This window comes from Myiozetetes cayanensis, unplaced genomic scaffold (assembly GCF_022539395.1).
Source record: "Myiozetetes cayanensis isolate MyiCay16 unplaced genomic scaffold, myiCay2020 scf13, whole genome shotgun sequence".
NCBI classification, from domain to species: domain Eukaryota; kingdom Metazoa; phylum Chordata; class Aves; order Passeriformes; family Tyrannidae; genus Myiozetetes; species Myiozetetes cayanensis.
In genome coordinates this window covers 2,934,129-2,954,797 of record NW_026086937.1, presented here as the reverse complement: position 1 = coordinate 2,954,797, position 20,669 = coordinate 2,934,129, and the positions used below count along the sequence as shown (strand labels likewise).

Below are 20,669 nucleotides of genomic sequence, written 5' to 3'. Positions count from 1 at the left end.
ATGCTTGGTATACATGTGTAATCTTTAGGGATTGGCTGGTTCCAAAGGAGATAGAGGACTACCTGGATTGCCTGGCAGATTTGGTCTTCCTGGAGAAACGGGGCTTCCTGGACTGCCAGGATATGGACCACCAGGAATAAGAGGTTTTAAAGGCTCTAAAGGAATACCAGGCCCACCTGGATTACCTGGAGAAGCTGGTTTGTAACCTCCTATTTTACTCTGTTTTACCAGTGTTAAAGAGCACTCGATTAAAATTGCAGAGAGAGACTGAAGTCAAAGACATAATTTTGGAAACAGAGGATGCTTTTCCTTTCCATGATGTTTCCATAGTGTTGTTCCAGCTTTGGTCCCACTGAAGATAATAGGAAAAGTCCTGGGTTCATAAGGTGATTGAGGTTGGAAGGGACTCTGCAGTCTTGACTCCAAAGTGCTGCTCAGATCAGGGACATCTATGAGGTCAGATACTCATGGCATTATCCAATTAGTCCCTGAAAACCTCCAAGGACAAAGCCCATTATCCCTGGGCAACCTGTTCCAGTGCTTGACTGTCCTCATTGTGGAAAAAAAAACATTTAAACATCATCAGTAGTGTGAGCTGAATCAGCAGGGTAAAATATGAAGGGCATAATAATTTCCGAGTGCTGAAAACACACCAGGGTATGTATTTACAGGCAGCAAAATCTGGAAGAACTCAGCTGAATGGCAGATATAGTCAAGGTTGCTTAAAGATAATGCCCATGGAGCTGCAGATTAAGCATTTCTCATGGGCATCATTTTTCCTGTGGCTCTGGGCTTCCTTTTCTGGGTCTCCAGTAGACTTGCAGGAGGGCTGAGAGGAAGACTGCAGGTGGGCTTGGTGTCCATAAAATGATTTTACTTTATCAAACCAGGATTTGAAGGCTTTTCAGAGACATGGAAACTGTAGAAGACTGCATTTTTAACCTGTTAGATTGATCAGTAATATTTTTAAATGCTCAAGATAACATACTGCCAAGCTATATATGCCTTTGTAATGTTTGATTTTATGTTTGCTGAAGGTCTGAAAGGAGAGACCAGTAGGGCAACTCCACTGCCTGCACTGCCAGGACCCCAAGGACCAGATGGTTTACCTGGACCCCCAGGAGTGCCTGGTGAGTCCATCTGCACTGAATACAGGAAAAATCAGGGATAAACTGGTTGGGATTTCTCTCCCAGCTTTGGCCAGGTAAAACTGTTGGGCTACTTTCAAAAAAACCCAAAAAAAGGATTTCTGTGGTAGAAAAGCTTTGGAATTAGCTGCAACATTCCTTTTCAAGAAAACCAGTGGAAAAGGGTTTGAATAGGAAGGGCACACAGGGCCATGTCCAAGGTGTGCAGTGTGGCAGAGATTCTGAGCAAAATCCTCTGCTTTGAGCTGGTTTCTCCAAGAACTAGAAACATCCACTGCATGTGCTGCAGCTTGGATATCCAGAAAGGTGCTTCTGGCATAGTTCTGACAAAAGCATATCTTAAATTATACTGGGACTGCTGCAACCTTTAAAACAGAAGGAACAAAATTAAGTTAAAGCATTCTTAATTTTGATGAAGCCCTTGGCTCTTCTCATTCTTTGCAGAGGCACAGTCAAAAAAATAACAGCATTACTCTGTTCCTGGTTACTTTCTGACTCCTACTAACCCTTGAACTAAAATATTAAGAACCCGAGTCTCCCTTTTTTGGGGGAGGGGTTTCAGCTGGGATTCTTGGTGGGATTCTTTTTTGGTTGCTGGTGTTTGAAATTTTGCAGAATTTTGGAATGAATCAAAGGATAGTAAGTGACAGGGTAATTGTAATGTATCTTGGTGTGGGTTTTGTAGAAGAATAGTCCTTAAAACTGCCCTGAACAGCACAGAAAATATTTTGACAGCTTTATGGTAGCTTCTGTTCCAATAATATGTGTTTGTATCCTCTCAACAAGTGGAAGATTTGTATCTGCATGAAGCTGTTCCCAGGAGTTTGGAATTTGGCCAGATTGCATTGAAACAATTCACAGACTCACACCTGCTTTGACACTGAATGCAATTATCATTTTATCTGTGAAAACCTGCAGTGGAGGAGAAATAGTGTCTAAGTTCTAATATAATCTACAGTCATGTCCTAATCAACAATGGTAAATTAGAACACAGCTGATCTTACAAGCTGATGTTCTGTGGTAAGATGTTTCACAGTTTACTTTCTTTTTTTATACAGGTAGGGTTGGAGCAAGAGGTCAGCCAGGTGATTCAGGACATTCAGGGCCAACAGGTGACACAGGCTATCCAGGGCTTGGGTTTCCTGGAAACCCAGGTCCAAAAGGTAAAATATACTCCTTTTCATCTTCTTTCAAAAAAAGCAAACCCAAAAAAATTTACCTTCTTTTTTTTTTTAGTATACCCTAAAAGTAATTAGCAAGTAAAAAAAATAAATCAATGAACAGTTGTTAGCTAAATGTTCTTAGCAGTCTTGTAATTTACTGCCTTAAGTCTTAGAAATTGCAAGTTTGAGATATTTTGAAGTATTTCAGGGTATCAAATATCAAAACTGACAGAAGGAAGGTATTTTAAGACACTGATGAGTTCTGGAATAGTGCCCAAACAGGTGCAGCCATCCCATCTGAGTGCCACACTTACTTCAGGGGGGTTCTCTTTACCTGGATATGTGTTTGCAGAGACAGAGCTGTATAACTGCCAGTTATTTTTAATCACTTTTGGTTCTGTGCAATGCCATACCTGTTCTAACCTGCAGGTAATAGAAGGCACTTTGAATACTGTAAATTGGGCCATTCTCGTGCAAAGCCCACTTTGAACACTACAAATACTTGGAAATTCTCAAAATCCTGTTAAGGACAGGATGAAAAAATTTAAAGCTCTGATACTGAAACTACTGCCCAGGTGCTTGTTGAAGAAAGCAGGGAAAGTAGGAAAAGGACATCAGAATAGCTCGACTTTAAACAAAAAGACTCCTGTGTTAAGTGTCAGAGGGTTCTGACTGCACCCCTACAAATCCCCACTCGTAAAATCAAACCACAGCATCTGTACTGCCATTTAATTCCCTCTGCAGGAGAGAAAGGACTGGCAGGAGGCAGAGGGGAACCGGGTTGTGAAGGGAAGATTGGAGATCCAGGCCGAGCTGGGAACCTGGGACAGCCAGGAGAAAAGGTTTGCTCAGAAACACGGCACAGACTTCTCTACAGCTCCCAATTTATTCCCAATAAATTAGGAAATGGAAGGAATACAGGAGTTCCTGTGTTTCCTTACCAGTGATGAACAACTTAACAAATTAAATTCTTTATATAAAAAGGGGCTCAAGCCAAAATTTTAAATTCTAATAAAGAATTCTTTGGAAGTTTTCCTGCTTCAGTTTTCAGAGCACAAGGGTGATATTGCATTGCTTATGGGAAAAAAAAAAAGAGGTCCACAGCTTCTGAAAAGATAGCTGCTCAGAAACTGCAATTAAGCATATGCTGGAATATGTAAATGTAAGATTCTTTACTACTCTGTAATCAGGATTCAAATTTGAACAAAACACCTAAATGATTGGATAAAATGGCATTTCTTTATATTTTTTTTTATGTGTGTGTGCTCATATGTCATTCTTCTGTGTGTTTTTTGATACAACAAAGTGAGGGGTTTGAGGCTGTGGGATTTTTATTATTATTGTTGTTGTTGTTTTTGTTGTTATTATTATTATTTAACCTGTTTGATGCCACAGAACAGCTGGACATGAAGTGACCTCTGTGGTCCAAGGATATCATCAGTGACTGGTAGAAGCTCAGGTCTACTGAGCTGCTTTATGAACCTATTGATTCTTTGATACACAAAGCTGGTACTCAAGACAACCAGAAAAAAAACTCCACTAATTCAAACTTTCCAGACAGGGAATATATTTGGGACATTTGTGATAAAACCATTCCTCATGGAAAACAATGCTCAGGAGAATGATTTAAAAAAAAACCCACACAAACAACCAACCACTTAACTGAATATTCTGAGACATACCTGGGTGCTGACCTGGATTATTTAGATAAATATTTTATGATAAAAATATGGCTATCATATAAAAATAAAGGAAAAGCTGTGTATTTGGATAAACTTTAACTACTTTCAGATAGAGCTTTTCACAGCTACAGAAAGAATCCTAATGCAGTAAAGACCAAATGGGGTGAATTATCTTGCATTGCTCAGTAACTTTTTAGAATTAGGAGACAAAGTTTAAAAGCTGTCTGGAGGAATTACTGCTCTGATGTGGAACCTGCAGCTGGTCAGGGGGGAACATCCATTGGTCTCTGAACTGAAGCCATCAGAAATTATAGTGGGAAAGATCCACAGGGAATAAAGAGAATTACTGTAACGAAATAAGCTAAATGTTCCCACAGTGGAGAAAACATTTTGGCAGATTTATAGCAGATCGTTTACGTTTCACTCTGTGTCACAGGGTGACCCAGGCGTGGTTATTCCCGGAGAGCCAGGGAGACTGGGCTCACCAGGAGGTCATGGCATTCCTGGCTCAAAAGGTGAAGGTGGACTTCCAGGACTTCCAGGTCCCCCAGGGCATCCTGGACACGATGGTGCCGATGGCCTAAGAGGTAAATTGTCAAAGGAGCTCCGGGAGCACAGCGAGTTATTTCAAGGAAGCCAATTCAAACAATTCTCGCTGAAAGCCTGAAACTTCTGCTGAATACAGTTGTGAATCCAGTCTCCTTTCTTTCAGGAGATCGTGGCTCCCCTGGAGTTCCTGGAGATCCAGGTTTTCCAGGGAAACCTGCAGAATGTCTTCTTGGCCTGCCAGGTTTGCCAGGTGGCCAGGGAGCTGCAGGCCCACCAGGTAGGACCTTCTGAACCAAAAGTGCCATTTGGCTGGGATCCCAATTCTGGGATCTGTTCCTGCCTCCCAATGGCCTGAGGGAGCTGGAATTGTTTCTGGATGTTGGTTATAGAACAGTGTGCAAGAAAACATGAGCCCATTTAAAAGGTGACCTTTCTGCAGATGGGAGGAAGCAAATGCACTGACAAAGATGGCTTAAAATTCAGATTCTGTTGTACAGGATAAAGAATAATGAAATCAAATTCCACAGGAAAAAGGATATTTCAGGCATGTGAACTACGGGACCAAACTTAGATTCTGTGGTGCAATGTGATTGACAGAGAAATAAAGGAAGAGCTCAGCTAGTCAGGAAAACAGTTTGGAGTCCCAAAAGTACCTGTATATACTGCATATGATATCTGCACACTCAGATACCCAGCACAGTCCTTCTCCTACATATGATCTCCAAAGGATTTTATTTTTGTTGTTTTTAGAGAATGAATGCAGAATTGGTGGGTTTTCCTGTTTGGGAATTTTTTCCCTCTTTCTGAGGAAGAACAGAAATTTCTGCTCTTGCCTTTCTTTTTCTTTTTCTCCTCCTTTTCCAAAAAGCTCAACCTTCAGCCCTTCTAAGATTTTCTGAACATGTATATGATCAGATCTAATATTTAGCCCTCAAACAGAGTTCAAGAAGACTGTCATGGTCATGATGGCAAGACAGAGATGAAGGTTTATTTTTCAGACATGTGCCTTGTTACACTGTTGTGCATTTTTTGTAGGAGCAAGAGGTTCACAGGGTTCAAAAGGAAGACAAGGACCTCCTGGCTTGAGCATCCCAGGAATCCATGGGAAGCCTGGGGAACCTGGACTAACAGGTCTTCAGGGAAATGCAGGATTACCTGGTCCCAAGGGACAGCCTGGAAGGCCAGGAATCTCTGGGGTGCCAGGTAAGGATTCCCCAAACACTTGTTTTGACATAAGCAATTAAGTCATCTTTGCAAAAAGATGTCAGTCCTGCTTTTCCAGATTGAAGATGCTGCAATATTTTTCCATCAGCAGCTTTCATATATCTTTGAGATTTACATGGAAAACTTCCTTAAATGATGAGCATATTTTGAAGCTGTTGTGAAACACTGTGGAGTCTTCTTTGAGCAGAATTTTACATTTTTTCTTGTACAGTAATGTCCTTGCAGTAGGACATGAAATAGCATTCAAAGCAACTCCTCAGCATAATGGAAGTGTAAAGCATTTAGTTCTTTTTCAGCATCCCTTCTCATACAGATAGCTTGTAATGCCATCTTCTTTGCCTCAAAAAGCAAGTTCAGATCTTGAATCTGACAGAGTTGAGTCAGATCTGTCACTAACCAGAGATAACTTTAGGTAAGGTAAGTAATCCCTGTGGGGTTGACTTGGATTTACTTGGGGTTATTTCAGAAATGTGTTCAAATTTGATTTGAAGAATGAAATAACTCAGTCATGTAATGCTTCTTATAAAGATTTTTCCTTAGTATCACAACGTTATTCTGTGGGAAGGAGCCGGTTCATACCTTTTTGCATAGAGAATCTGTAAAATTTATGTTAAATATGTAGCACTTGGCTCAGTTATGCAAACATAGACCTCTGCTGTTGTTTGTTGTGTCCCAGCTGGCCTTCAACTCCTGAGCCAGAAAGGATTGTCCTTCCCATACACCTCGTGCCTGTGGATTATCTCAGGGTTGTTATTCTCACTGTCAGTTATTTCATTCATTGATAGAAGCTGTTGCAACTCCCAATTTACGTAGTTTGGGAGCTGTAAGTGCCATTCCTGTGGTTAAAGATGGGAAAACAGTTACAGAAATGGAGAGATAAAAAAAAAAAAAAAAGGCAATTAAACACTGAAATTACAGACATATGTGTAGTTTTCTGAAGTAATGTTCTGTTTAGCTGCTCAAATGCTAACAAATCTGTCCCAATTGCTTCAATTCCACAGGCTCAAGGGGAGAGCCAGGTATAATGGGCCTGTTAGGAATTCCTGGACCCCCTGGTGTGATGGGAAGACCAGGCTACCCGGGCATCAGAGGCAAGTAATTCATTGGTACTTGTAAAAGTGGCTGGTGATTTGCTAAATAAAGGGCAGAGAGCTTTTTGCTCTATTCTTTCCATTCCATAAGGATACCATTATTAATCTATTGAACAGATACACCATTATATGTATATTCAGTATAAGCAAATCATTACCATCTCTTGCCATAATCTGTACTCATAGATGTTTTATTGATGACAGGAGTAGTTAAGCTAGTTTAGGTTGTTGATTTGGGATGTATATTTACATGGGTAAATTACAACTGCCCTTGAAGACTGGCTCTTACTTTGCTTCATTTATTCTATCATCTAGTCAGGTTTCTTCAGCAAATTTGATCCTGTTCTCTTGCAGGCTCTCCTGGCTTCCCAGGAATAAAGGGAAGAAAAGGATTTCTTGGAGAAAAAGGTGAACCAGGTGATAAAGGTTTCCCTGGGCCATCTGAGACCTTGGTTGGTATCGGGGATAAAGGAGAACGAGGCTTAAAAGGTACACATTGATTGTCCTGTCAGTCCAAACTAGCCAGGGTTGTCACTTATGTGGCAGTCCCAGGGGACTCTAAAACATGGAACAAACTGAATCTACTACTGAGAGTATTCACATGGCTTTGAAAGAATTATTGCTGAACGCTGTAACTGCCTTCTTATTTATGGGATAGGTGGATATTACACCAAATATTTATTTCCATTTTAACAAGCCCATATTCCCTTAAAAACCTCTTATTTTAATGCTATACCAGTAATAACGTGTCAGTAGTATCAGGAGGCTTATATATATATATATATTTATATGTTATAGATTCATGGTTTTACACATTTAGAATCCTGTGCACAGAAATGGATGCACTCCCCAACTGGATGTTGGATTGCAAAGATGTGGAATCTGCTCAGGAATACTTGACAGTCAGAACTCCTTTGCCTGCAATATTCATATGGACTCTCTGTAAATGAGTTGTACATGCTTAACTAATTCTATCTGGCCTTTTTGTGCCCATATTTTCCTCTGGAAGCTTCCAGGTCTCTCCATGAAAATTACAGAAGGCATTAAATGTGAGCTTGTGTTTTGCTTCTGTGTGTTCAGAGTGAAAAATCTACGCTCTGCTTCTGTTCCATCAGCTTTAGGAGTGACAACATTTTAAACTTTGCCTAAAACTTACATTCTAAGATATTGTTTTGTGATTTTTTTTTTGGTAATGAAACTTTGTTTTAGGAGTTCCGGGAAGAACGGGTCCAAGGGGAGAAAAAGGAGATGTCGGTGTGCCAGGTCCCCCAGGTCTCGCTGGGTCTGAAGGAATACCTGGTGTGCCAGGTATGAAATATTTACATTGAGAATTCCTGTGTCATGTGGGCAGTGAGATCCTGCTGCCTCCATGCACATCAGTTGGCTCCAGAAGCAGCACCACCTTCTCTCTATCAACTCTGCAGTCTTGCCGAGGATTTTGAAACAGCAATTTCAAAACGTGCTGTTTGAAAGTCCCACCAAGTGATTCTTTGTTCCCTTTCAAACACAGACCATTGTTTGGGGTGACAAATAGAAAATAATATTAAATCCTGAATAGCAATAACTTTTAAATCTAAAAGCTGACGGAGCCAATGAATAAAAGTTGATATTTATAAAAGGTGGAGTTTGAATTACTAATATTATTTTTAAAATAATTCTAAAATATCAATATCACAGTTGTGCACAAAAACATTTTAGGAGCTTTTTTAATTTCAGGTTATTTTTTCCTTTTCAAAGACTGCATGTTTGGCTTGTATTTTGAAATTTTGCAGACTTTCAACGAAAAGCAGATTTAGAAGTGTTTTAATGTTGATGCATCAGGTGTTTATTATTTCTTTGACTTTCTGACAACAATAATGATAATTTTATCTGTGTCTGGGGCAAGAGGCTGCATGTTGATTATTTATAAAATAGTAATACACCAAAAAGAAGGGGAATGGTAGAAGGTTTGTATTCATGACAGCTCCAACAGCCGGCCAGTGTCAAAAGCAAACATGGGAAGATGGCACTTACGTCTTCATCTTGCAGGTGTCAAAGGATTTATGGGTCTTCCAGGGATTCCTGGTGAACATGGATCTCCAGGTGCACCAGGAGAAAAAGGGGACATGGGAATTCCAGGTGATTTTCTGTCAAGCCATATTCCAGGTTTATAGAGCTGTGTGGAAGCATTTGCACAGGTCTGAGCTGTTCCTGTAAACACACCACACAATACTTAGATTTATTCTTTGCAGTACCTACAGACTTACCACCACCCCAGCATTTGCAGAATGAAGTTCTCCCTCTCTCCCTAAATGAAATAGAACTCCTTTAATTTATATATTGTCACGTGTAAGAACCTCTTTTTAATACATTTAGAAATAAAAACGCTGGCTCTGTAAATTATGGAAGAATTAATATCTGAATATAGGAACAGTAGCTCACAAACACAAGGTGTGATATGCAGTTATGATCCCTTTAAGAATGGTATCAATATCTGTATTTTTTCCAGGTCCAAAAGGGCAGAAAGGATCTCCAGGCTTTCCAGGACCATCAGGTGACCCTGGGCTCCCAGGCTACGGTGGCTTTCCAGGTGACAAAGGAGATCCTGGGTACCCATCCGTTGGGCCTCCAGGAGAAGCTGGTCCCAAGGTATGCAGTGCAAAAATTGTCCCATTAGGCAATGAGCAGAGCCTTTGAAAATAGAAACAGAACAGCATGTAAGCAAGAGCTGCAGAGTTTGCAGAAGTAGGTTATTTATTAGTGATATGAAATACAGAAATTCTGTTATGTCATTACTCGTGAGAAGTTTTGAAAGTCTAGTAATATCCTTGCACAAGATTATTTTTTTCTTTTCCTTAGCAAAATTCAATATATATTATGTTTGGTCATATGTGCTGCAGATTATGTAAGGAATGTATGTTTAGATCAGAAGAGGAGCTGTTAGAATAAAATTGCAGGGAAGTCTACATGCCAGTGAAAATATCTCAAGACAGAACTTGGTTTGTACAGGTTAAAGATAGATCTTTGTTTCTTAGCTATGTCTAAAGGATCAGTGGTATTGTGAGAAGATCTCACAGCAGTCTGCTTTGATTTTTGTCTGAAAAATCATAACAAGGCATGATGAAACAACCTTTAAAAGTACACTTGATTTTTCTATTGTTCAAATAATGGAATGTACTTAATGTAGTGCGACTTTTCACCTGTTGGTGTGCAATTGCTGTTTCTCAGGGAGATCCAGGCCCTCCAGGACTTCTTGGCAGCAAAGGAGAAAAAGGATCCCAGGGTCCTCCGGGACGTACAGGAGTCCCAGGACCACGTGGGATCAGAGGGGACACTGGAGGTGCAGGAATCCCAGGTAGGGGGGATTTTGGAGGGGTGGGGGAGGTTTCTCACTAAACTGCCCAGAGTGCTGTGGGGTGGCACATTTATACCCTCCCAGCTCCTTCGTGGGCAGCACAGCCAGGCCAGCTGATGCCTCCCAGGTCCCTCTTTCAGCTGGCCCAAGCTGAGATGACAGCAAAGCTCTCAAACTGAACCTGCACCCAGTGGTGATGCCTCTTCTCCTCTGCTGCACTCTCTGTTCCCACAGGAAAGTTTGGACCCCCTGGAGATGCTGGTGTGAAAGGACAGCAGGGCCACCCAGGACAGCAGGGCGTTCCAGGCCCTCCTGGTATGGTACAGAGCATCTCTCCTGGATCACTGCCCCTGCTTTGGGGTTTTATTTCAGCTTCAGGCTTTGTTCACCTCCTCTGGTTCCAGCTAAGGTTTTTAACAGCCAGTTTTCGATGTTATCAGTTCAGCTGAGGCAAAAAACTTTAATTTCTTTTCAGTACCAGAAAGCTTTTTGTCCTTTTTTATTTTTTAATATATATCCAGAGGTCTCAAGATGTGATATCCACGCAGTTATAAGAAAGGCTTGCTCTACCTCCTAAAAGAGAATAATAAACTAAGATATAGCTAGATGAGGAGAAGAAAATTAAAGCAGAAAAGGGGACACATTTGTAGTTGTTTGTTGAAGAAACAACTAGAACAGAATTAAAAATATACCAAAGGGACAGTGTAAATCTGTAGCAACAGAGAGGCAGGTATGCATTGCCTGTGAACACAGTGAGGGTGTTGAATCCATTGAAGTTCAGTGAGCTCAATAAAATCCATATCCTGCTCTTTCCCAGTGTTTATGTACCAACACATCTTTGGTATCTTCAAAGTAGATGAACTAAATCAATTTTAATAAAGGGGAGCCGTGTTTTTCCCCACTGGAATGCAGAATAATGGAAGTGAAAATGATGTTGTGGTCCACTGCAATTCACAGGTGCTGTTGGAGTCCCTGGAAAAAATGGACTTGTTGGTGAAAGAGGTGCTCAAGGTCAGGACGGTATGCCTGGTCCCCCAGGAGCAAAGGGAGAACCAGGTAACACCAGGGAAATATTTTCATTCTATTTTACAGTTGTGGGGTTTTTTCCCCCATAATTAAACTGACAAGGATTATTTGGGAAGGTTTAAGAAGAAGCTTCTGTGGAGCCAAAGATAAGTTTATCAGTAGGTCATTCACAGGTTTTTCTGTGGAATTATTGCACTTGCTGTACAACCCAAATGCATTATAAATACTCTGTTATACATGGGATTTGTGGTAATATCACCTAAAGATGTTATATGATTGAATGATAAGAGGTCCTACTACAAAGAGAAACTTAAACATTTAATTTGTGTTTCTGTAGAGAAGAAATGGAAATAATAAGATATATTTTACATATAACTGAACCCTACATTTTGATTCAGTGATTTCTGAAGAAATATATGAAATATGAGACAACTAACAGTTATTTAGGACTTAATGTGACCTAATATTTTGTAGGAGCACCAGGGAGAGGCATCCCCGGCCTTCGAGGTATTCCTGGTCGTAGAGGTGAGTTAAGCAAAGGCTTTAAGCAAAACCTTAATTTACAAACGCCCAAATCACCACCTTTTAAGTCAAATCCTGCTTTCGGATGCTTGAAATGGCCCTGAGAGTGTCAGAGGGAGTCAAGAGTCATTCTGTGGTTCTGATCAGTGATTTGGTCCTATCTGTTAAATGTCAAGAGTTGTTCCTTGTAAACTTTAGACTGTTGTAAAAGGGAAATAAAAAATCAGGATTCTGTGGTCTTGTGAAGGTGACACACACACATCCTAGAGCTTTTGAAATGTTATTGGGATACAGAATTTGATTAATAGACTATACCCCCATGCAAACAGAAGATGCTGCTGAATACTAAGCATACTCTCAGGAAGCTGCAGTGATCGCATTTTAATTTTGTTTATCTTCCTTTTTATATTGGTGAACAGTTGACTGAGGGGACCCTTACAATGTAAAACATAAAAAATGTTATTACAAGTGCTGGTAGAAATCCATTGATTTGCTTTACTTTAAAAAAGTAAATTTAAAGCACTGCAAAATCAACTTCAGCACAATATCCCTTTGGAGTAGTCTCTTACTTTATTGTATTCATACTGATGCTCCTAGCTGGAATTCAGTTTAAAAGGATTTGTTAATTCTGACTTACTATAGAAGCATTTCTGCTACTCATGCATCACTAAATATTCCCTTCTCTGGTCTTTCTCTCAAGTTTATTCCTCGGTACAAGCAATCCCTGAAGTGGAGAAATGTAACATTTATACTTTGCAGGAATCAAGGGGGACATGGGACTGCCTGGTTTCCCTGGGCCTCCAGGTGGGAAAGGCCACCCAGGTGATCAAGGACCCCTTGGACCTCCTGGCTTAGTGGGGTTACCTGGATTTCAAGGCCCAACAGGAATGGCAATCACCGGCCAAAAAGGGGATAGAGGAATTGCTGGTGCACATGGAAGACCAGGTGTGTTGTTATAATTCCTTATTTATCTGAAATTCTATAATGGAAAGCAGAAGTCAGCCTGTCCAGAATTCAAGGTTGAAAGGGGTGTTCCCCCAGGAGAGCTTCATAATTAAACAGGTAGTTCCTTTAGCAGTCCAGTGCAATTTACCATTGCAAACAACAAGATGATCCGTGCAGTGGCATGTAAATGAAAATAACTCTAAGCTTTGCAGTCCACTGAGTTGCATTATCTTGTTTTCTTCCCATGTGATCTGCAGGGCAGCTGAGATCCAACTTTAGGGTGAGATAGCAAGAGTGTGCAGATATGGCACTTAGGGATGTGCTGCAGTGGAGGAACACTTGGCAATGTTGAGTTTACAGTTGGACTTGGTGATCTTAAAGGTCTTTTCCAACCTAAATGATTCTGTGATCCCAGGCTTAACTACAACTGAAGGATATTCAAAAACCTGTAGTGCTGTTGAACACTGCAAGGACTCAGTTCTGATCTCAGATTAAATTGGCAGGCTAGGAAAAAGTCTCTCATTATTTTTTTTTTAAAGTGTATATTTCCTTGGAAATCACTGAGGTGGTGAACATGAGTATCATCATGGAGTCACTGAGTGTTTCCCTGTGTTGTGTGCAATCTGTGTGTAAAGCTGTTGGCAATGGTCTTTACCTACTCTGATGTTTCTGTACAGGTGCTCCTGGTTTTCCAGGGCTTCCTGGTCTTCCCACTCCCAGCCTGAAAGGAAGCAAAGGTGTCAGAGGAGCGGATGGAATACCAGGGCCAACAGGCCCAGCTGGTGACATCGGCCCTCCTGGTCCAAAAGTCAGTGAAAGGAATATTGCTTGTTTCTTACTGCGTTGATAATTTGTTCTTACCGTGAAAATAATGCCCATGATGATAAAAAAACCCCTCAGAACCCCCAACCAATCAACAAACCCACCCCCCACATATCCTTACAAAACAAAAAACTTGTCATAGAGGGAAGACCAAAATGAATATGAGAAGTAGGTTTTATGGATTTTAATGGACCAAAAAAAGAAATCTTCTTGAATTTCTGGCATGTCATTCCCTTGGCTGTTCTGCAGTATAGAATAATGTGAACAAAGGTGTGACTATTTCTGACACGCTCAGAGATGGAGCAGGTAATTCCAGTTGCAGCATATTCTGTGAACATAATGTTTTGAATATTCTGAACAAAATGTGCTTCACAGTGTGCAGATGCTGCTCCTGTTTATTATTGATGTTATCTGATTGGCAGGGAATAGAAGGTCGATCAGGCTATCCTGGTGCCATAGGGAACCCCGGATTTCTTGGATTCCCAGGTGTAAAAGGTATTCATCTGTTTATTATGTACACTTCTGTGTGTCAGAAACAAACATTGCCATGTTGTGCTATAATATTATTTGTTAAATGGTGTGAGGGGTGGTTCTAGAGTCATGAGGTTTTGCCATGAAGATCAGGGTACAGGTCAGCTCCAAATCAAAGCACTCACTGCAAGTGTTTTCACTGAGGTACATCCTGTGGGTGTTTCCAAACTGAATTTCAAACACTGGAAAAGCTACACAACACTCCTCAAGCCTTCAGCACAACTGACAGTAGGGTTAAAAGGAGTTGAACTTGAAGGCAGCACTTGAGCTGTAAATTCAGTGACAGAAACACGTGAGATAGGCAGGGCATAGCTGAGATTTTAAATTAGGTTTATGTGACCAACCATTGTATAAAGGCAGGCACAACAACACCTTCCTGTAAATGGAGTGCACTTGACCTGTCAATTCTACAGAAACAGCAGAGATGAAGTCCACTTTCACATCTCAGATGAGTCTGCAGGCTGTGTTACCCTTTGGGAACTTTGCATGGATCATGCAGGACCCCACCAATAAAAGCCTCTGAAACTCTGACAGTTGTTTTGACATTTTAAACCAGACAGATGTGTCTTCAATCTTCTTTTATAGGAGAAAAGGGGAACCAAGGACCCCCTGGACCACAAGGTGCAGAAGGGCCCAGGGGACCAAAGGGCCAGCCTGGTAACCAACCCTTCTCCTTCCAATACCAGCTGACTTAAATTGATTTGTTTGGTTTGTTTTGTGGCTTGTTTGCTTTCTTTTAATGTAAAGCAATAGATCTTCATTATATTTTTGCTGCTAGGCCTTCCTGGAGTCACTGGGAGAGTATTCTCCATCCCAGGAAGCAAAGGTCCTCCTGGACTGCCAGGAATGCCAGGAGCACCAGGTGATCAAGGAATTCAAGGGATTCCTGGGCTACCAGGTGATCTATATTTTTATTTCTGTGGTTATTTATCTGTGCTGCTCAGTGGAACATTTGGGTTGGGTGGGAAAACATCCTTCTGCAGAGCAAATTGGCATGTCTTTAAAAAAAACCTCACCATATTTAAAAATAGCTTTTTGTACCTTGTTAGCACCCTTATGTTTATAATCCATCCCATTCCACCTGCCCTCCACCCTTGCAGTGAATGAGTGAATATGTCCCTCAGCATAAGCCTAAGCAACACAGTGGAATAATAAGTAAACTTGGATTAAAACATTCACTGTGTTCATACAACCAGAACTGTGGTCAGGATGTTTGTCAGTGTTTCCTTGTAATCTTTCTGGCAGGAAACATGATGGCAATAGCACTGCAGTCAGTCTCAAAAAAACTCATGCTCATGTTTTTATTCTAACACAGCTACGTTTACGTGGGGATTTTACCTTTATTCTTCACCAGTTATTAAAATCTAGACTAACTACTGCTAATATGCTTCTGGTTGTTTGTTGATCCCAATTTAGGACCCAAAGGAGTAAAAGGTCTGCCAGGAAGTTTTGGTCATCCAGGTCATCCAGGACTGCCTGGTCCAAAAGGAGACAGGGGATTTCCAGGAGAAAGAGGTACAGCAATGCAAGACATCTCTCTTAGATTGGTATTGCTGATTTCTGTAAATAATTTACTAAAATATGCCTTGACTGTGCTGCTCTGAAATCCCTAAGTATTGGGGTGCCTTATTACTACATCCAAACAGAACTAAAGATTTTCATTCAGGCACAACAAAATGTTTTTAAGCTTTTTTTTTTTGTAAAAATGGCTGTGGTTCTTTAAAATACCTCACTATTCCATGAAACTATGCAGTGTAAAGCTACCTGAGCTAGGTCTGAAAGAGTTCATATCTCTAGTAATGAATACTACCAAGTGTCAAGTTGTATCTTCTTACTGATACCTTTTTTATTAGTTTTGAAGTGGTTTCACTGATTTAAACGAAGCGAAAATTCAAACAAAATTATGATGTTTGCATTTACATTTATTTCCCCTCCACAGGACAGCCTGGACTGATTGGCTTTCCAGGTCTGCAGGGGTTACCTGGATCACCAGGTGCTGTCACTGCTGGTCCAACAAGAAGAGGTTTTATCTTCACCCGGCACAGTCAGTCAACCAAGATTCCTTCGTGCCCACGTGGGACATCCCAGATCTACATTGGCTATTCCCTGCTTTTTGTCCAAGGAAATGAACGAGCACACGGACAAGATCTTGGTACTGTATTGGTCATAAATTTCAGATCCTTTTCTTTAGAGTCCAGTAATGCTGAGTATCCATGAGACCAAACTTACAGGAAGTGTCCTGGATGAACATTGGTGTCAACCATCTGTCTCCAGGGATCTGCTGCTCTGAGACAATTCAGCTGTCATGGCTTGACAGACCCCTTTCTTTCCATAACTCCTGTATTTCCCTTAGAGGTTTTGAGGGAGAATTCAGTCATTTATGGATAGATGTCTAGTATAAATGTTTCCAGTGTTTGCACGGGATCTGAGGGAGAATCTTGCTTTTTTTGGAGACTAAATGGGATGCTGAAAAATGTGTGAAAAATGTCACCAGAAACTTCTGTTTAAGCAGCTGAATCCCTATCACTCTGTCAAGGACTGACACCATTCAAGAAGATATTATTTTCAAAGATTTTGTTCTGAGCCTTTGTTTTTTATATAGGTATTTTTATATGAACCATAAGCATGTTACTTTCAGATAATTCTATTGTACAGACACTTTTTATAGACCAGCTGTTTTAATTCCTTTTGTAGTATACTGGATGCCATGCTGTGCCTCTGCTGTTCACTGCACTAAATATAACCCCCAATCTGTCACAAACCTCTCCTCCTTTGTCTTTCAGGAACAGCTGGCAGCTGCCTGCAGAGATTTACCACCATGCCATTCCTGTTCTGCAGCCCCAACGACGTCTGTAGCTTTGCCTCTCGCAATGACTACTCCTACTGGCTGTCCACTGCGGTGGTGATGCCCCCAGACATGGCCCCTATTTCTGGCAGGGCACTGGAGCCCCACATAAGCAGGTAAGAGGATAAGAATCTCAGCTCTTCTGCCCTGGAACCACAAAGACATCATAAATTGTTTTGAGGGGCAAAGGTCTTGGGCAAAGGCGTGCCCATCTCGGCCAGTACAAGCGCTGGCTTCCAAAACCTGGTTTTTTGATTACTCACCTAAATATGTCAAATATGCAGTGATGCTGTAGAAAAGCTAGAATGCAGCTGGGCTCCCACCACAGGGCCTGTTCTGTGCCAGCATGTCTACTGGTAGAGTTGGTGTTGTCTACTGGATCTCTGCTATGAAACACCTCTTGTGCAAGTGTGGCCCTTTGGAGTAGCTCAGAGCAGGTGAGAGGGATGAAGAGCAACTTAACAGGAAAAGCTCTAAAAGCATGAAAGGCCTAGAGCAGCAAAATCCCAAATGGGAAGGCAAGCTCTGCACTCTGTCATCTGTCCTGCCCTACCCAGCTGTTGCAAGCTGGTAGCTCAGCTTCATAGTTTCCTCGTTTAGGAAGTAAAGATTACTTTTTCTGATTTTAGCAAATAAAGGTACAAAACTGTCACCTAAACCATAGCAACATAAAGCAGTGAGCTCGTGAAAAAGGTAAAATTTCACTAGTTACTTCATTAAAGTCAAAATTAGGAAGCTCAAAAGTTCTGGGATTAATTCCCATCTCAAAACAATTCTTTGTCTGGAGTTACTCGTAGGGATTACAAAGCAATTGCAAAGTGAGGTAAATGGGTTACCCTCAATTTACTGATCTCCTCATCAAACAGAGAAAACCTGTGTGAGTTGTAACATTTACAGCAAGCCCTGCCATGAGGTAGGTGCTGTCCTAGAAGAGAGAAATTGTTCTGCTTCCGTGTTTTCCCTCATATCTGCCCCGTGCTTCCCTTCCCAGGTGTGTTGTGTGTGAAGGAGCTGCCATGGTAATAGCAGTTCACAGCCAAACAACTGCAGTTCCTGCATGTCCAGAAGGCTGGATATCTCTCTGGAAGGGTTTTTCTTTTGTTATGGTAAGGGTATAATGACTTAAATTATTAATTTCATGCCCTCTGATTTTCATTGGTGTTTCAGCTGTTTGTAGCTCATTTGTTTCTTACTGTTAATTTTTTGTTTGCCTTTGCCAAGTGCACAATAATTCTATTAATTCTTCTTCAATTCCAAAAGCACACAGACAAATATTCTGATGTGTCCTCAGAAATAGGTTGCAGGAGGAAAAAGGGGAAAAGATGAAAAGAGAACCATAGGATTGTAGTCTGACAAAAATAACTGCATGCACTTATTTTCATATGTCATGTTAAGATCTAACAGAGTCAGAGAGTGGAGTGGCTGAACTGGTGCTGAACACAAAAACACAGAAATAACTGACCTACTTGCATGCCAGGAAGTTCTTTAAAAGATCAGAACTTGGGACTGAACACAGAAAGCTAAAATCAGAAAAGCAAAAGACTGCCTCAGCAATTTTGATGCCATTAACGAGATAGGAGTGAAGAAAGTCCATAATGTGACTGCAAACTGAGAACTGATTATGGGAATAATCTACACTAGAGGATGTAGCACTTCCTGAGGAATGTCATAGAGATGCCAGCAAATGAACACGAAAGACAGAATTAAAAAAACCCTCTTTTATTTTTTTTCTCCATGAATTTAAGTCCTTTTAGGACTAGAGTGAAATCTGTTGTCTCTCCTGCAATTTGGCCCCAAGTAGTAATAATAATAATAATAAACTTGGAAAAGAGTAAGAGAATTTTTGCAGCATCTGGCTAAAATAATTTGCTTGTTTCCAACATCAGCAAAGTTGAATGGTATTTTCCAGCCAATTCTCTAAAGTCATAAATTTCTTTAGAGCTATTTCTTACATGCATTTACCAACATCAGAGAAGGAAAATGCCTTTTTTGCCTTTTGTGTTTCGAGAAGCAATCAATGAAACAAAAAGTATGAAAACACACACCCACCCATTTGGCTTATTTGTGATTTATTTGCTGTAGCCCTTGACTGTCCAGGAGCTAGCTCCTTTCTAGTCTTTGGGATGTTTAGTTTCATGCAGCAGAAAAAGGCCTTTGCAAGGACTTGAGAAATGCCATAAATGTCTGAATTTTCATGATTCTAAAGTTTACTAAAAGCTGGTGGAAGAGCTGTCATTAAAAAATGGTTTTGGTTTTTGGTTACAGTACACAAGTGCCGGCTCAGAAGCTTCTGGCCAAGCATTGGCATCTCCTGGATCCTGTCTGGAGGAATTCCGAGCCGTCCCATTCATTGAGTGTCACGGCAGGGGAACCTGCAACTACTACACAAATTCCTACAGCTTCTGGTTGGCAACGTTAAATCCAAGGAGAATGTTCAGGTATCTGCACTTCCCTGCACCCAGACCCAGTACACCCATGCTCTCTGTGTTTATTTTAAAGAAAAAAAAAATAATTAAATGTTTTCTTTCTTTTAGGAGACCTGTGCCACAGACTCTGAAAGCAGGAGAACTAGAAAATATCATCAGTCGTTGCCAGGTCTGCATGAAGAGACCAATCTAAACTCTTGATAGAACATGAAACTCTGCTTTTATTACAAAAAATTGCCTAACTCTGAAGAGCTATAATTTATTAAAGTCCAGCTGCGTCTGGAGAGAGAATTCTAAATTGCCAGTGCAGCACTGTGGTGAGGCAGGGCAACAGCTGGACTTTTGTCTTTGGCAAACGACAAAGCACTTTGTTGGAGGAAGCCTGTCCAGGCAATCTGCAGGGGCTTCTGCTGATCCATGGCATTTCTGAGCTGCATCTCCAGGATGAAACCACGGCACCAACGGATCTTTAACGAAGGATGTTAATGCTGCCTTTGTGTCATGTGCTTTTCAAACAGCAAGACAAGCTAAAGCTCCTGCATCAGCTTGCATATGTTCAGTGTTCCAAGTGGGTATGTAAATGAGATGACAATCTGGCACTTGTGAGCGATAGGGTTCGATAGGAAATATTTTCAGTGCACTTTTAACTAGATAACGATTCCTTGAGAGTTGTTTTGGTTTGGTTTTCTTGTCTAATAAACAAGTATCTCTCCCCACTTCCCTCCCCCTTCCTCTGGCTGGCAAAGAGGAACGCAGTCTTTGTTGTGTCCCTGCGCTGGTGACGGCTCCTGCCTGGCCAGGCAGGACGGTGGGGACAGGCACTGTCCCCCAGAGTGGCTGTGGCCGAGGGCTGGCTGACTGACAGTGCTGGAAAGTTTTCATTAGATTCCATGATCAGATCATGAGGTCTTTTAAGTTCCTCAAAAGCTGACAGTATTATGGTCCCACGCTTCCATCTCTCCCGAAGGAAAGCTATTTACCATGTCATGATTTTGGATTTTGTCGGAATTAACAATTGCTGTATGGCTCAAGGGCTCCCATGGCATTACGAGGTCATCACCCATCGGGATGTGATTTCTTTCTAATTTATTTTTAATATATTACAAAATCTATAATATTTCCATTTTATAATAATCCATATTTAAATATTTATCACAAATTATATTCTGTATTTAAATATTTATCACACATTTCGGAAATGAAACCATTTATTCCATCCAGTCAAATTTATGCATCCAAAATTTTCAAAAAGACTGATATTTAAATTGTACCATCTAAGCACTGACTTATACAAGAGAATCCAACTGTAAATGAACATAAACACTTGAAAAGCACTTTCATTTACTCATATAACTTATATA

General features: G+C 40.8%; 1 protein-coding gene across 1 annotated transcript in view; it reads left to right on the top strand.

Annotated features, from left to right (window-relative positions):
• Window positions 1-20,669, top strand: part of COL4A3 (collagen type IV alpha 3 chain) — a 47,512-nt gene extending 26,843 nt beyond the window's left edge. The window contains exons 26-52 of the mRNA XM_050307706.1: window positions 29-197; window positions 1,038-1,130; window positions 2,207-2,311; window positions 3,056-3,153; window positions 4,430-4,580; window positions 4,706-4,819; window positions 5,578-5,745; window positions 6,768-6,857; window positions 7,212-7,346; window positions 8,067-8,165; window positions 8,886-8,975; window positions 9,346-9,485; window positions 10,065-10,191; window positions 10,426-10,506; window positions 11,149-11,247; window positions 11,692-11,742; window positions 12,499-12,684; window positions 13,362-13,492; window positions 13,929-14,001; window positions 14,623-14,694; window positions 14,816-14,935; window positions 15,454-15,552; window positions 15,977-16,189; window positions 16,821-16,998; window positions 17,874-17,988; window positions 19,148-19,320; window positions 19,417-20,669. Of these exons, the coding sequence (XP_050163663.1) occupies window positions 29-197; window positions 1,038-1,130; window positions 2,207-2,311; window positions 3,056-3,153; window positions 4,430-4,580; window positions 4,706-4,819; window positions 5,578-5,745; window positions 6,768-6,857; window positions 7,212-7,346; window positions 8,067-8,165; window positions 8,886-8,975; window positions 9,346-9,485; window positions 10,065-10,191; window positions 10,426-10,506; window positions 11,149-11,247; window positions 11,692-11,742; window positions 12,499-12,684; window positions 13,362-13,492; window positions 13,929-14,001; window positions 14,623-14,694; window positions 14,816-14,935; window positions 15,454-15,552; window positions 15,977-16,189; window positions 16,821-16,998; window positions 17,874-17,988; window positions 19,148-19,320; window positions 19,417-19,501 (3,255 nt within the window). The 3' untranslated portion in view covers window positions 19,502-20,669. The remainder of the gene's footprint in view (window positions 1-28; window positions 198-1,037; window positions 1,131-2,206; window positions 2,312-3,055; window positions 3,154-4,429; window positions 4,581-4,705; window positions 4,820-5,577; window positions 5,746-6,767; window positions 6,858-7,211; window positions 7,347-8,066; window positions 8,166-8,885; window positions 8,976-9,345; window positions 9,486-10,064; window positions 10,192-10,425; window positions 10,507-11,148; window positions 11,248-11,691; window positions 11,743-12,498; window positions 12,685-13,361; window positions 13,493-13,928; window positions 14,002-14,622; window positions 14,695-14,815; window positions 14,936-15,453; window positions 15,553-15,976; window positions 16,190-16,820; window positions 16,999-17,873; window positions 17,989-19,147; window positions 19,321-19,416) is intronic.